The 15,205-nt window shown below is 41.7% G+C and overlaps 1 protein-coding gene across 2 annotated transcripts; it reads left to right on the top strand.

The window, feature by feature from the left end:
* Window positions 1-113: 113 nt before the first annotated feature.
* On the top strand, window positions 114-15,076 carry edaradd (EDAR-associated death domain). Of its 2 annotated transcripts, none has more exons than XM_070916080.1 (6): window positions 114-295; window positions 9,145-9,203; window positions 9,658-9,700; window positions 10,483-10,571; window positions 13,398-13,446; window positions 13,788-15,076. In XM_070916080.1, the coding sequence occupies exons 1-6, from the start codon at window positions 238-240 to the stop codon at window positions 14,174-14,176; spliced, it is 687 nt and encodes a 228-aa protein (XP_070772181.1). In that variant the 5' UTR covers window positions 114-237; the 3' UTR covers window positions 14,177-15,076. The 2 variants fall into 2 exon arrangements, with proteins under 2 accessions (XP_070772181.1, XP_070772182.1); XM_070916081.1 differs by having other exon boundaries at window positions 10,501-10,571; window positions 13,788-15,075.
* The last annotated feature ends 129 nt before the right edge of the window (window positions 15,077-15,205 follow it).

Genomic DNA, 15,205 nt, shown 5'->3' with positions numbered 1-15,205 from the left:
GCTCCAAAAAACGAAGAGGTTTGAAAAATACGAGGGGACAGTGAAGGTACCGTCGACCCTCGTACCTTTTTCCTTGACTGAGGTAGGTGGTTCATTCGTCTGAGCCGCCGCCGCCGCCGCCGGGCTGGCACTAGCGCCTGTACTCTCGCTCAATGTGAAGGGCCCGGTGTGTCCCGGTTTTGAGCTGTTAACGTTATTGAGAGAGTTTGTATCCCACCCCTGTTACCTTGACCCGGCATGGGAGACGTCACGGCTTCGAAAATGAGCAGTTTGCGGGCGTGTAAGGAGCCATTCGGTAAGTCAAATATATCCAAAGTGTGCTCTGAGGCAGTGTGTTTTCCTCGTTTCTTTGACATTATCTTAGTCGACGTTGAAAACTGTACCTGTCAGACCTCCTATATTGACCTTGCTGTGCTTTATTATTGTTTTATTTTCACCATTCAACATTTTTTTTTCCACCATTATCAATTATTTTATTTTCTCGGACTTAGCTAGACATTTAGCTTGTTGTTTTTTTTTTAACTCGTTGAAACACCGTGGGGGGGCACGGCAAGTGCTTCCCGGTTAGCCGTCTGTCGTCTGACCACAACCAAGCAAAGTTTCCACAATTTGACAACAGAAAAAAAAACGAAGAAGAAAAAAGTCCCACTTTTGATGTTGGAAAAACCGTTAGGCTAACCTGTGGCCCAGTGAACCTATATCATAAAATGGGTGACCCCTTCCTGCCAGAGACAGGTTGGGAAATGAATGATAACAGTGACGCTTATGAGAGAACAAAGGGTTAATGTGTCGCAGCGACCGTGTGCCTCCCCTTTTCACGTTAACGTTTAGTCGCTAGTGCGCGGAAAACCCGGTCGGTGGTGAGTTTGCGCTCACGTGAATGCAGCACAGTTGTCCCTATGCCTTTAAAAAAAAACAAAAAAAAACGCTTTACTACAATCGAATAGATTCGAACAAATGACGACTTCGTTTGATAAGACACCCTTAATAACGGTTTACAAGCCGTGGCTAAATGGTTTTTTTATTAACGGTTTACAAATCATTCACTGGTGCTTTATAGAGCAGTTCCAAGCCGTTAATAAGAACAACATCTGGGTTGCCAGTTATGACAAACCAAATCCATCCTCCATCCACCTTTGTGACTGCAGGTGACTTGACTCATTTTTGCCCTTAAAACAGTCGCATTTTGAGAGCTTCAGTCCAAAAGTGTGATCAGGTTGTGTGAGTCTTTGCTGTCGGCTTTGAAGGTATTTTTGAAAAGGCCCATTTTTGGCCCAAATTGCGCAGAAATCTGTCGCTAAGATTTCGGTTTCCCACCCCAATATAGTGGAGGTAGACATCTGTCTCTCATTGTCTGATTTCATGGGGAGTATTTCATTGGTTAAAAGTAGTTCCAATCAAAACTCTTCACACCTTATCTAGCCATGCAGATAGGCTTTGAGAAGTCTGTCGCTAAGATTTCGGTCTCCACCCCCAATATAATGGAATATAAAACTGTTGTTCTGGGGATTATCTAGAGTAACAGGGACAGGAATGTCGCTGGAACAAAAAACAATTTGTAAAATGATGTATCATTTCAGGCAGAGTTACTTACTGGAACTATTTATTGACTAACAATTAGATATGATCACAGAATGTAAAGTCATCCTCAGGTCCTTAAACCAACCGAATTCTCATACCTGGCCTCAGCGTCCTATCCAAAAGATGTTCTTATTAGGGCTGCAGCTAACGATTATTTTCAATATCGATTAATCTGCTGATTGTTGTTGATGACTCGTTTAGTCTATAAAATGTCATAGTGATGCCTTCAAATTGCTTATGTTTTTTGTTTTTTTTTGTCCAACCGTCCAAAACCCCAAAGCCTCTTCTTTTACTGTCATAAACAACAAAGAAAAGCAGCAAATCCTCACATTTAAGAAGCTGGAACCAGCAAACCTTTGACATTTTTGGTTGAAAAATGGACTAAAACGATTCATAGATCATCAAAATAGTTGGCAACTCATTTTCTTTCGATCGAACAATCAATTAATCAAGTAATCGTTGCGGCTCTAGTTCTTATTAATGGCTTCTAACTGGTCTATAGAGCATTAGTAAAGGATTTATTAACCATTGAGAAAGACCCTGCTGAAAGGGTGCTTTATTTTTCAGGCATCGCCTCTGAAGCGACACATCTTTGAATGTGCGATTTTTGACCACTTTCTATTTGGTTCTCGTTAAAAGCAGAAGCTCTCATTCCTCACGATGTTGTCCTACTGTTTTTTTTTGATGAGAGATCCAAATGCATTGGTTTCACCGGCAGTAGACAAACCACACCACAGGCCTTGGTCATTTTCTTTGTACGTTTTGACTCTGTTCCGTACCCACCAGCATGCACACATCAAAGAACTGTGCATGCTTTGCAACACCCGCCGTCTCAACTCAGAGGCAAACATGATCTCACGGCATGTGTCATTTCCTTAAGGTTCAAGCGTTAAGGTGCGACCCTAGCCAACATTGTTTTCCTGCCTGTAGTTACCTAAACCACTTTCACACACACACACCCTGTGTTTGTCTCAGGATAATGAACATGTGTTCAGTCACACTGCGGGTTAATGGCTATTTGTCTGCAATCCTATATGATCCAAGTATACGCTGCAGTAGTTCCCTTCACCATTGCTAAACTGTAATTTATAGCAGAGCTTGAGTACGTCTCTAAGCTAAGCCAGGATGTGGTGTTTCAGTTCAGTTAAAAGTGCTTGTTGCAATGTTTAAACGGGACTTTCAAGATGGTTCAGTTGTAACTTTATTGGATTTCCTCTCGTATTAATATCTGTTTACATAGAGCAATCCTAGGGTAAATTTGTGATACGTTTTTAGTGAGCGCTAGACTTGTTTTCGCCCCTTTAATACCAAAGCTGAACAATGTCAAAGCGACATCGCAGCTGCAGAGCCAAGTCTAATAACACACACACACACACTGAATCATTCACAATGATGGAAAATGTGGGTTTGGAGCTGTGACAGCCGGTCAGATGTCATTTCTGTAGATTTTAGAACAAAGATTGTGATCAGGTTATGATTATCAGCCTTAAAAGAAGTCTTTGCTGTTGGCTTTGAAGGTATTTTGATGAGGTCTGTCCGCCCAAATAGAGCGCTGTATGGAGGACGTATTTTTGTAGGCAAACCCGGAAGTTAGCATCACCCTGGTTCCCTCCACAAAAAGCCAATGGGATTTTTTTTTTGGATTACTGATTAAACTCTGTGGCAAACGAAAGTTTATGATACTTACACGTTTTGTTCAGCGAAATAATCTTCACTAATGAACACCACTTTTATGAGTTTTGAAGCGTAAATGGAAATGATTGACGTATTTTATGTCGTAGAACAAAGCGTTAAAATCCCTAAAGCTTGTGTTAACCACAGACTTTATTTCATCCTTATTGCATCTAACCAAAAAGTGTATGTATCTAGACATGCAGACAGGCTTTGAGAAATCTGTCGCTAAGATTTTGGTCTCCACCCCCAACATAATGGAGGTAAATGGAATTTTGTTTGTGGCACCGGCAAAGATTCGATAAAATTACATTTAGTATTTTAAACAGCAACATCTGTCTCTCATGCTCTGATTTCATAGGGACTATTTCTTTGGTTAAAAGTAGTTCCAATCAAAACTGTTGTTCTGGGGATTATCTAGCGTAACAGGGAACAGAATGTTGCTGAAACAAAAACCAATTTGTAAAATGACGTATAATTTCAGGAGGAGTTACATGCCGGAACTATTTCTTGACTAACTAACAGTTTATCCATCCACCCAGCACTTCTATGCTAGATCTTTGACTGTAGCGCGGGTTGCCAGACACACTGGTTTTGGTTTTGGTCTCTGTATAGGCACGATGGTACCAAACCTGGCAACCGCACTGCAACAGCAAGCTTCTGGGAAGCAGTGCACAGTAAATAGCTTCACCATTTAATTCCACCTAAAGCCACATTTTTATACTGCTCTTTGTGTATTAAACAAAGTCACACACAGCCAGGCTAGCTGTTTCCCCCCTGCTTCCAGTCTTTATGCTAAGCTAACCATGTCCTGACTCCTGCTCGGTATCAAACTTGTAATCTAGCTCTCAGAAGGAAAGTGAATCATTTCCCAAAATGTTGAAGTACTCCCAGTGGTACAGATACTCTGAGATACTACAGTACATTAAGCTGTTAAAACGTACAGAATGCTTTTATATGACTCTGATCAGGGAGAAATATCCATTTTTGATTGGGTGATATGTCATTAAAGAGGTAGTATAAGCAGTAATATACTGGTCTAGTCCTGTGCAGCTCAAGAATACAGACACGTAGTGAGAGAGACACACTTGCCACCCACTATCAGCTATGCATGTAGCAGAGAGTTTGCACAAGGTGTGTGTGTGTGTGTGTGTGTGGCTTCAGCGTGGCCTGGGTCAGGTATTGGCATGCCATTCACCTCCATTCATGTGTGGAAACAAACCCACGATAAAGCAAACGGCCCCGCTACACAGGCTGCTTAGAAACTGTGCTTTAGCCTTTCATTTGGAGACATGGGTGGCCAAAATGGGGAAAAAAAAAAAAAAAAAAAGCTGGGTTCACCTGCGCGGAATTATGCCCCTAAGCAATGTATTATGATGTGGTTTGTATTTCATCTCTTGAACTTTATCCAGAGCGTGCAGTTACATGCCCCTGCATTCCCAGAGAGGGAGAGACAATGCTCAACTGATATGTGGTTCAACTTACATTTGATAATTGTGTGACTGGCCTAATACTTAATGCACCATATTTAAAGCGGAATACAATGTGAAGTTGTTTACTGGTGGTATAGCATGTTTGAGACTATTAACTAGAAATCACCTGCATTTTACATCACTGCACCATTTCCCTAAGAACACGCTAACGTTTTAGGTTAGATTTTCTACCTACCAGGCAACCATTACTTAGTGGTAGTGATTTCTTTCATTTACGTTACAATTTCATGATGTGGTAATGCTGTTGCAAGCTTGGACGGTTTTTGAAAACTTCTTTTGGTGGGTTCAAAGACTTTTGAGATTAGAGAGGAATTCACACAGCCACACTTCTTGCTTGAGGTGTAATGCGCTGCGATAGTATGGTGAATTGTAGGGACAGTTTTTAGAGCTGAAACAATAAATTGATTGATTTCGACACGAAATTAAAGCTAGCAGTAGGCAATAATATTGAATTATAATTTTGGTTGAAATAACGAAATTTTGACCTTTGCATGCCACTAACAATATCTAACTGAAGGCCGCCCCTTTGTATTTAGTGTTTTAAAAAACTGGACCAGGTCTCGATCAAACAACCAATCAGCATTAGCTAGCACGTAACTGGCCAATCACATCGACTCTGTACAAACAAGTTGTTCTACAGAAGGTTCCACCTTCTGGATTTTAGTGTGAATCAGAACAGTTGGAAGCGAGGAATCAAAACACAAGAGCACCTGATTACCCTGATTGGTTGTTTGCTTCAGACCTGGTCCAGTTTAGTTTAGACTAAATGCAAAGGGGGCGGATGCTCACAGGCACACACTTTTTAAAGGAGCCCTTCAGTTAAATATTGTTAGTGACATGCAATGGTCAAAATGAGTTATTTCAACCGAAATTATTATGATAATCGATGAATCAAGTAATTTTTCAAGCAAAAATGCCAAAAGTTCTCTGGCTTCAGCTTCTCAAATATGAGGAATTGCTACAATTCTTTGATAGTGAACTTAATATCTTTTGGGTTTGGGACTGTTTACCTTCTTAGAAACTAATAATGTGGTTGCCATGCACAGATATTGTAGCAAGAATTCAAAGAAATGTTTGACATGAGGTGTAATTTGGAGTTTTGCAGAATCATCGAGTAGGGTTGGGTCATCCGGATCAACAGCCATATAGAGTTGGGTGTCAGAGGCACAGCAATGAAAATCGATACAGTGCTAACCAATGATGACCCCCCCCCCTCCGCCCCGCCCCATTAGTAACATATAGAGTGGACCCAGGAAAGATCCTTGAGGGAATCCATATGGAGTGTTCTTTTTTTGTGAATAGGAAGCTTTGAAGTGAGACAACAAAGCTACTATTCCATAGGCAATTTGTTGTCAATTGGCTTAAAAATGCAAAGCTAATGGTATGGTGAGTCCTTTACAGACCTCTTGCACCAACCCACAAGGCTTAAAGATAGACATTCTGTAGATCTACCTGCAAAGGTTTTATTGTGCGCGAAAAAATAGGGCGGTTTGACTGCTATAGCAGGAAAAAGGGAGTGTGTAGTATGTTCAGCATGTCAGTTTTCCCCTTTGATTATTGATTCCACACTCGAATACCTGATAACTACCTCCTGGAAATAGAGGGACAGAAAGCAACAGGGAGCCAGACAGTAACATCTCAACATTTCCTAGTAGTCTGGTGTGTAGGCTGGTATACAGAACCCGTGGTGTTGGGGATTTACCTTTCATTTCCCCTGTTGTGGATTACACCAGCTATCACATCCTGTGGGCTCTTCTGTTAAAATAATAATGAGGAATCCACCGTTACTGCAAGACACCACAGTTGATTTTGCACATAATCAATCATGTAGAGATGTAGAGTTCCTGGCAGCCAGGAAATGCAGCAACTTACACTGGAAATACCACTAAGTATGTGGTGGACTGAGCCCTCGTGCCTCTTATTTTATAAGGGTTATGATAATGACCTAAGAAAATCCCTGGACTGTGACACAACTTAATAATCGGACACTTTAAAGACCTTGTGTATGTTGTTCAAAGGTTTTGACGTCAGACCTTGTACAGAAGAGTTTATATTTTATATATGTGTGTGTGTGTGTGTGTGTGCGTGTTTGAAGAGGCATTCCATAGAAAGTTCAGTGTCGGTTTTGTGACAAGTGCTCATGTATGTGGGAGGTTTGTCGGAGTTACTGACAATAGAAAGTGTAAGAGAGAGAAAAAAAAAGTAATGATCCTCTTCACCTTTATCCTTTTTGCCCGTTAACCGCTGTATTTACAGCATTTTGCAAATCAGCTTTTCAAAATGTCAACATTTGTAAAGGGGGTGTAAACGTTGACGGGGGGGTCATCTGTTCCTTAAACTGCTAAGCCATGAACGTTTTACTTTTCTGCGGGTGTGGTTTCTTTTGAGTGACAAATGCAAGTAACCACAAATCTGGGAAATGCAGCAGATTGTTTAAGGAAGCTTGCGGTATTTGGGTTGTTGTTTGTTTGTTTTTTGCTGCTTCATACCCTTTTGTGTACAATGAATTATAATGTTTACCTGTTTAACTGAATTAAAGATCTTGGTAACATGTTATATTAAGGGCCATTAGTTAGTAGCTTTATAACATGCACATTAGAAGCGTATTGGCTCTTTATCAGTCATTGTAAAGCACTTATTAATGCCTTATTCTGCATGACCAGATTCTACAACTACTAGGCCGTTAACTGAAAGTATTCCCTCAATAACTTCCTAATTACTGCTTATTGATAGTAAGTAAGGAAGTTATAAGGTGGTAGAATCATAGAATCACTTATACGGTGGTAGTACCACAAGAACATACCACAGGCCCATACTGAGCATATTCATGTACAACAACTTCCTGACTTACTATCAATAAGCAGTAATTAGGAGGCTATTGAGGGAAAACTCTTAGTTAACGGCCTAGTAGTTGTAGAATACGGTCATGCAGATTAAGGCATTGATAAGTGCTTTATAGTGACTAATAAAGAGCCAATATGCCCCTAATATGCATGCTAACAAACCAGTAGTTAATGGTGAATATATGTACCTTAATATAAAGTGTTACCAAGATCTTTGTTTGGTCTGTTTGGTCAAGATCTTTGTTTGGGTTTTTACCTGTTGCACACTATGGCTATAAACATATTTATTTTATCTATATTAAATTGAGGAATGCGCAAAAAATTTAAATGTGCTGAAGAGCCGTTCATTATTTCTTACCACATTTATTATTCCTGGACCGTACATTTGCATCACATTACTGAAGACATAAATCTCGTACACTTTCTTTTCTTCTTTTATAGAAAAAAGGCTGTGTAATTTCCTGAAACAGCTGGACACTGCAATTTCGATAAAATGTTCCTCAAACAGGAGGAAATAGTGCATTTGTTGGGGACTATTTTCAGTGGTGGATTAATCCACATTTTAGTGCTCCAGGGGGTATTTCTGGCAGCAGGACAGTGTGTGTGTGTGTGTGTTCATGGTGTTCATGTGGGAACATGGCACCCAGTGCAACAGTGTGGCACATTGATGTGTTTTTAATAGTTTTTGGATGGACAATGGACCCCTATGGCGCAGAGGAAGAAGGGCTTTGGATCAATTCATTGTTGGCTTGGGTCTTCCAGTGGGATATATTGATTTTGTGCCAGCTGCGTTAAATGTGTCATTTAAAATCAGGCTGCCATGAGTGTTTTATTAAGTCGCAGACACACTGTCTATGACCTACGACCGCCGTCTCTCAGGTGAACAACACCTCCAAAGCCTTTACCACGTCACTCAATCCTAACTCTACTTTCCCATGCTAATTAAAAGTTTCATCGGCACAGAGTGTAACCCAAGAAAGGCCAGAGCAGTTCTTTATTCGGAGCCCTTTGGATACAATGGCTTTACAGTGACGTAGACCGATGAAGGCCCCACATATCCCCCCGTCCAGGAGCTGAAAAGCTGCCTTTGTGCTGCTCTCCCAACCCATCGTGGGGAATGTGCTCCTTAAAAAAAAAAATCCTTTTCAGTGCAAGGGACATATGACTTAAATGTCTTCCGAGATTGTGTCCGAGAAAGCATTACGAGCTGTTTTGCTTTTATTCAGGGATGAAGTCGGGGGCAAACACACCTAAACTCACGCTTTTTTTTAGTTGGCAAGACTAATGGAGCTGAAATGAAAATAGGGTCATGACATGGGGTAGAAAAAAAAAGTCTTCCTTTCCTTCACAATGACAGTTTACCTCATTTAAATGACCATGATGTGTCATTACTACCCGGTTTTACAGCCTACATCAACATGTCCGAGCAGCGTCACACTCGGCATGACAGAATATACTCTGGCTGGCTGGCTGGCTGGAGGATGTGGCTTCTCTCTGAGGTTGATACTTTGGCGACATGTGGGACAATACTGAAGATTCTTCCTTTCCCGTAACAGACAGAAGCAGCTCGGAACCTGTGGAGGACACGGACACCACCAGCTTCGTGGCAGAATTTGTGAGCACTTTTTTTTTTTGTTGTTGTTGTTGTTGTTGCATTTTTGCTTTATTCCATCCTCCAGTCATGTGTTTGTTGTCTCTGTCTCATTGTCTTGACTTGCCTCCTATCCAGTTTGCTTTGTGCTGATTTTGTTTTTCATTGTTCCTTTCCAGACAGCAGGGTCTTACAGTAATCTGCTAAGAAATGTACCATAACTGAACACGCTGTGCTGTGATTGCTAGTGCCCGACGGCTCTTTAGGAAGAACAGGTTGTAGCAGGCCGTTCCCCCGCCTTTGCCACAAGAGAGGCATTTTCTTCCACAGTTGCGGACCACATCTCGACTGTTGCCTCAGTCTCATAAACAGACTGAATGTAAAGCTCCCAAGAGGAGGGACAACAGAGCACACAGTTTCTGTTTTTAGCTTCATTCGTTTTACTCTATTATCTTGTCTGCCCTTGTCTCTCCCACAGTCCTTGGAGGCCAATTATCCAGTGCAGGTGACAGATCCACACGGTAAATAAGGCCGTCACACCACGATGGTCCATCGCATTCATACACACCGTATATTCTGTAATAAAAGCTTGTATTGAAATAATGGCAGAGTGGCCAGCGCAAACAAATAAAGGCCTGGTTGAAAAAAATACATTTTTAAAAACTGGGGGACACTAACCCCATCAGTACATCTAACTATCCATCTTTGTTTCTCTTCAATCACTGTTAAGTTTCTAAAATAAATTTTAAAAAAAGCCTCTCAAGAACAGAAGCCCTTTGAGCCACTGGAAGGCTTTTAATGTGAAACAGTTGCGCAGGAAGTGTGTGAGCGTCATTGACGATGGACTAACTGTGATCATGAAACTGACAAAACGGAAGCATTTGAGGGGGTGGGGGGGGGGGTGATTGAAAGATACTAGAGTTCTAGTAGTGTTACAGCAGCCAGGTCCCAAAATATAATTAAAAATCCAAAATAAGACAAAATAGAAATAGAAAAAGAAAAACTGAGAGCAGAGACTAAAAATAGGTAATGACATGTTGTACTGATGGAAACACGGAGGAAGTGTTGAGTTTCCATCAACGGCCAATTAAAACAGAAACAGAAAAGTCTTCTTACTAAAACTTAATAAAATGGGCTGAAGTCAAAATAAAAGCCTGACTCTCTCTGCCATTGAGGTAAATTTAGATCTAGCCATTTGTCTCACACTTGAGAAGTTACTGTACGTAGATATATTTTGAACTGCAACTTGACGCATATATTTGTCAGCGATGGATGTATTTTAATCAGAATACACTGGTGTCAGTAATGTCGTGTCCCGCAGATGCCGTGACCCTCCACCTGAGCTCCATGCCCTCTGGATACCTGAGCCCCTCCTCAGACAGAATAAGACAGGTCAGTATTCAGGGTCTGAAACTTCCTCACTTTTTTTTTTGTCTGCCACTTCTGAAATGTATGCACTGAGTCAGCGGTGCCTGACAGTAGAAATATGGAATATATCATATACAACCTTAATCCCTGACTATTCTTTACATAAGACTTGCTTTTTAAAAAATAATATTCATCAATATAAGAAAAGCCTTTCTGCCATGGTGGCAGGTGACCCGGAATTTTTATCTGCCACAGCCAACATGTACCCTTATTTGGTTGGTGGCAGGTGCTCATTTCATTCCCTGTCAGTATTAACACCTCGTGCGCACGCACAACATTAGTCCCTTACAGTCAATTCCACAAGTGTCATAGACATGGCTGAAAAAGAAAACTGAATTACACAGAATTCTGTTTCGTAAGTGCCAAATAAAGTTGAGTTTCAGTTTCACATTTAACCACAAACCGTTTCATCTGGGGAAATACCGACATCTAGAACATCAACACAAACATGTAATGTATGTGTCAACAACGTCATAGACTGTCATATTTTCTGTGGTCATTTTACGCCATATTGTATAGATAATCTAGGTACGACGCACGGCAGAGCATGCAACTGAAACCTTCAAAATATGGTGTCGGAATCAGAATCTCCCAACCTTCAAAGCACTCCGGCAGTCCACCATTGTAATAAATCATTGAAATCCTTACATCTGAAGTTGTTTTAACTGTGACAGCAAGCCTATGTAACTCGTTTTAACAGCCGTGACTGTGAAATGTTTAGCAACTCTCGGAAGATGGTGAATGCTAAAATGTGGTGTTGAAGTAGCACATATGGAGAAAAGTCATTCAGAAAAGTTAGCAAACTGACTCAGGAATGTCAATTGAAGTCGACTGAAGATTGCTGTCGTCGCTTCAACCGAGCGTGATTAGCAAGGGAGGGTCCTGGTGGTATCGCGTTGCCCGGACACTGAACTGCCTTCCGTCGGGGGCCTACGTCCATATTATTAACAGAGTTTTCCCATGCCATCTGGTTGGCTCTGGTTGTCTCCCTCGACCATCGCGTTGCTCACAATTTGACGCCATGTCGCCGTATCTGACTTCAACCACGGTCACTCCGGCCGCAACTCTTCTCACATTCAAGCAGTTTGAGGAAGTAAGACACTGGAGTTCCAGTAGCCCTCCCTCCTGCCGGAAGATCAGATCACAACCACAGGAACTACTTTTCAAGGAACTTCTTTCAACCCATTGTTATCTGCCTTTCCACCGCGATCTAACGACCCACGCAGCTTAGGCAAATGAGTCCACTGACCCCTCGTTTTAAAAATGGTGGCTTAAATAAAAAATGCTGCAAGTATTTTTTTGGGGGGGTAAAATAATGTCCCCAGAACTTGATTTAGACCCCGGTCCCTGCGGTGGAAATGCAGAGTTCCTCCAAAGGTTCTGAGTCCCCAGGGGAAAGTTCCTGCGGTGGAAACGTAGCTTAGAACTGTGAGAAGATGGTCAAGGGAGACCAATGAGGCCCCTGCAGGGCTGCAACAGACTGGAATATGCTCTGTAATTCACAGGGACTAGACACTGATGCTGAGCTCATGGGTTGTAAAACAGGGTGCATCGACTTCTGTTATTGGACTGGGCCAACCCCCTTCAGTTTGACTACCCCCAGAGCGACCCCACCTACGACCGTCTGCACGGTGTTTCCCCTAAGATATCGCAAACTGACTTGAATATCAGTTCGCGATATCTTTAAGTTTGCATTAGCTAACAGTTGCCACGACAAGGTATCAACCAATCAGAAATCACCATCATTGCCATGTGTCCTTTATCTTGATGCAGATCTGGACCTAGATGCACATTGAACGTGTTTTTTAATTATTATTAAACTGCCAAATGTAGAGCATTCTATTCTACCTCGGCAGAGGTGCAAACTGGGTGTGCGGGTACTTTCTAATGTAATCTAAGGCAGTGAACACACAGGATGTGGTTTTGTCCCACTGAACTGGAAGGTTGCAGCTGTGAGTATTGCCAATAACAGAGCAGGAACACAGAGAGCAGAAGTGTTAACGTTCACTCTGCCACGCGGCTCTCTAAAAGACAGCGCTGACAATAAACATACGGGAAAAGTGAGCAGTGGGAAGTGAAAAGAGTGTTGGTCCATTCCAGCCTGTCCAATCCTCACTGGGATATAACTTGCATAGGAGGAGACATTTTAAAAATGATATTACAAACAAACAAATACAAGAGAAGGTGGGTTGGACATACTAAGAGTTGATGAACTTGATAGTAGACAGGTGTGTGGGTAGGCAGGAATCGAGCACGTTATGTTACCACGGCCACCAGCAACCTGGGTTGTCCTGTCATTAGCTGCGGCATAACTGCACTACAATTATAGTTTTACTTCTGGTGATTCTGGTACACAATGATGGAGCAATGATTTGATCAATCTTGCTGCGCCCTCGGCCCGGCCTCGAGGCACCCTAGGGTGCTGTGGCATTTGATTTAATATATTTCATTCCATTCTTTGTAAACAATACGACATCACCGTAGCGACACCAGCGTTTCGTTTCGCCGCCCTGCCTGTCATTCTGTCGGACTGTTTATCCCATACTAACTAACTAACCCAACCAATTTCCATTAAAAAAAAAAAAAATCTGCATCATGATATGTATATATTATGATAATGTACTGTTTGCTTATTTTTAGTGTAAAGCTAAAGCATTAGTGTGTAAAAGTGTGTGAGAAGAATGTTATGTTTTGCAGTTGACTTTAGGCATTTGAATGAAAAAAATGACACACAGCACACTGGATTTGATGGAACTCAACAGTAATGGTGTGTGTTTCTCTGTGTTGCAGCCAGTTGAAGATGTCGAAGAATGCACCTGCCCAGAATCTATGTCGCCAGGTACATCCGTTCTTATAATGTGGAGGGAGGGAAGATTATGTCTAAATCACTCTGCATACAAGTATTGCATTCATTTTTGATGGATTGTTTTCCTGAAATATTGCCAAGAATATTCACACCACTTTTTTTGATAGTTGACAGTATTAACAGATGGGAGACATGGGCCGGGGGGGGTTGGTATGCACCTTAGACCACTGATGGCCACCAAGAGGCAGATAGTAATAAGTAACTGAAGAATTGAATTTATTCCCTTTTAAATTTGATGTTGACATACTTTTTTATTTGCAATGTGCACATTTTCTAGAGCTAACCCCGTCTTCTTTGTCCGTCTCTGAGCTCAGACTACCCCAAAGAGCTGCAGCTACTGAGCAGCCCCTGTGAAAAGTGCTGCTACCCGGCACCTCCTCCCAAGATCAGTGACCTCATGAATGACAAAGATCTCCTGGATTTACTGCGGCTCAAATTGGATCCAAACCACTGCACCATCAAAAACTGGAAGAATTTTGCAAGCCGCTGGGGGATGAGCTACGATGAACTGACCTTGCTGGAGCACCGGACCCAGGGCTCTTTGTCCCACAGCCCCACCCAGGAGTTCCTGTCGCGTTACAACCAGAAGACGGTTACCGAGCTCACCGAACTTTGCCGCATCTACCAGCGCATTGACGTGCTGCGACTGCTGCAGAGCTGGATAGAGAAGGACTGGCCATCACGCTGGCAACAGACTCATTAACCAGTCTGTATATTTATCCCGTCTCTCTTTTTTTCTTCTGTCAGGGTTGTACTTGTTACAGATTTCCTCTTCTTCTTCTTCTTCATAAGCTTGGATACATTTTACCAAAATTTTTTTTTATCTTTAGTAACTTTAGCAGGTGATTTTAAGACAAAGAAAAAGAGAATATCAGCATCACGGGGTGCTTCAGGTGGGACGGGCTCTTACAGACAGTGGACAGTCAGGTGGTCCATCACTTTGGTGCAGACTGAAATATCTCATCAACCTGAAATTATGTACAGACGTTCATGATTCCTAGGTGATGTATGCTAATAATGACCGCCCCTGACTTTTTCTCTCGCACGACCACCAGTGGTTAGTGGTTTGGAATGAAATGTCTCAGCAACTATCGCATGGATTGTCAAGAAATCTGGTACGGACATTTGTGGTCTCCTCAGGATGAAATTGTAACAAACTAGGTTGCCCCCTGATTTTCTCTTTAGCGCCATCATCTGGTCAAGACTTCATCCACAGCTGTACTTTGTGCTAATTTAAGATGGTAAACATCGCGAACATTGTGTCTGCATGTTAGCATTGTCATCATGGGCATGTTAGCATGCTGATGTTAGCATTTAGCTCAAAGTCTCAGAGCCAGTAGCGTGGCTATAGACTCTTTAGTCTCTTTATATGCATCTGACTGCAAGCAAAGCACAAAGGGAGCTAAATATCAGAACAAATGAAGAGACAGGTCAACAAGTAAAAGATTTTTTTTTCATAGGTATGTCCTTAATTTGCGCTGACCAAACAAAATATTCTTTAGGAAATCGAATTTGTTACCTTTGCGTTCCAAAACTACAGTTAACATCCATGTTATTTGTCATTCAGTTCTTTTATGTTTGAAGAAACTGGATTTTTTTTTTTTTTACTTACTTATTTTCTCAGTATGAAATAAATACGTCAAGCTCTGTAAAAGCTTTTGTCATTTTTGAAGGAAAATGAAGGAGCGACCTCAACCTCAGAGGCACCTATCTGTCCAAAAGATCTACTAAT

The sequence above is a fragment of the Enoplosus armatus genome, chromosome 12 (genome assembly GCF_043641665.1).
Source record: "Enoplosus armatus isolate fEnoArm2 chromosome 12, fEnoArm2.hap1, whole genome shotgun sequence".
Lineage (NCBI taxonomy): Eukaryota > Metazoa > Chordata > Actinopteri > Centrarchiformes > Enoplosidae > Enoplosus > Enoplosus armatus.
This window is presented reverse-complemented; position numbering and strand designations above follow the sequence as displayed.

Coding starts and splice junctions, on each gene's coding strand:
- edaradd (XM_070916080.1), top strand. CDS start 238: ATGGGAGACGTCACGGCTTCGAAAATGAGCAGTTTGCGGGCGTGTAAG. Junction 9,701..10,482: donor GCAGGTGACAGATCCACACG/GTAAATAAGGCC, acceptor CACTGGTGTCAG/TAATGTCGTGTCCCGCAGAT. Junction 13,447..13,787: donor CCCAGAATCTATGTCGCCAG/GTACATCCGTTC, acceptor CTCTGAGCTCAG/ACTACCCCAAAGAGCTGCAG.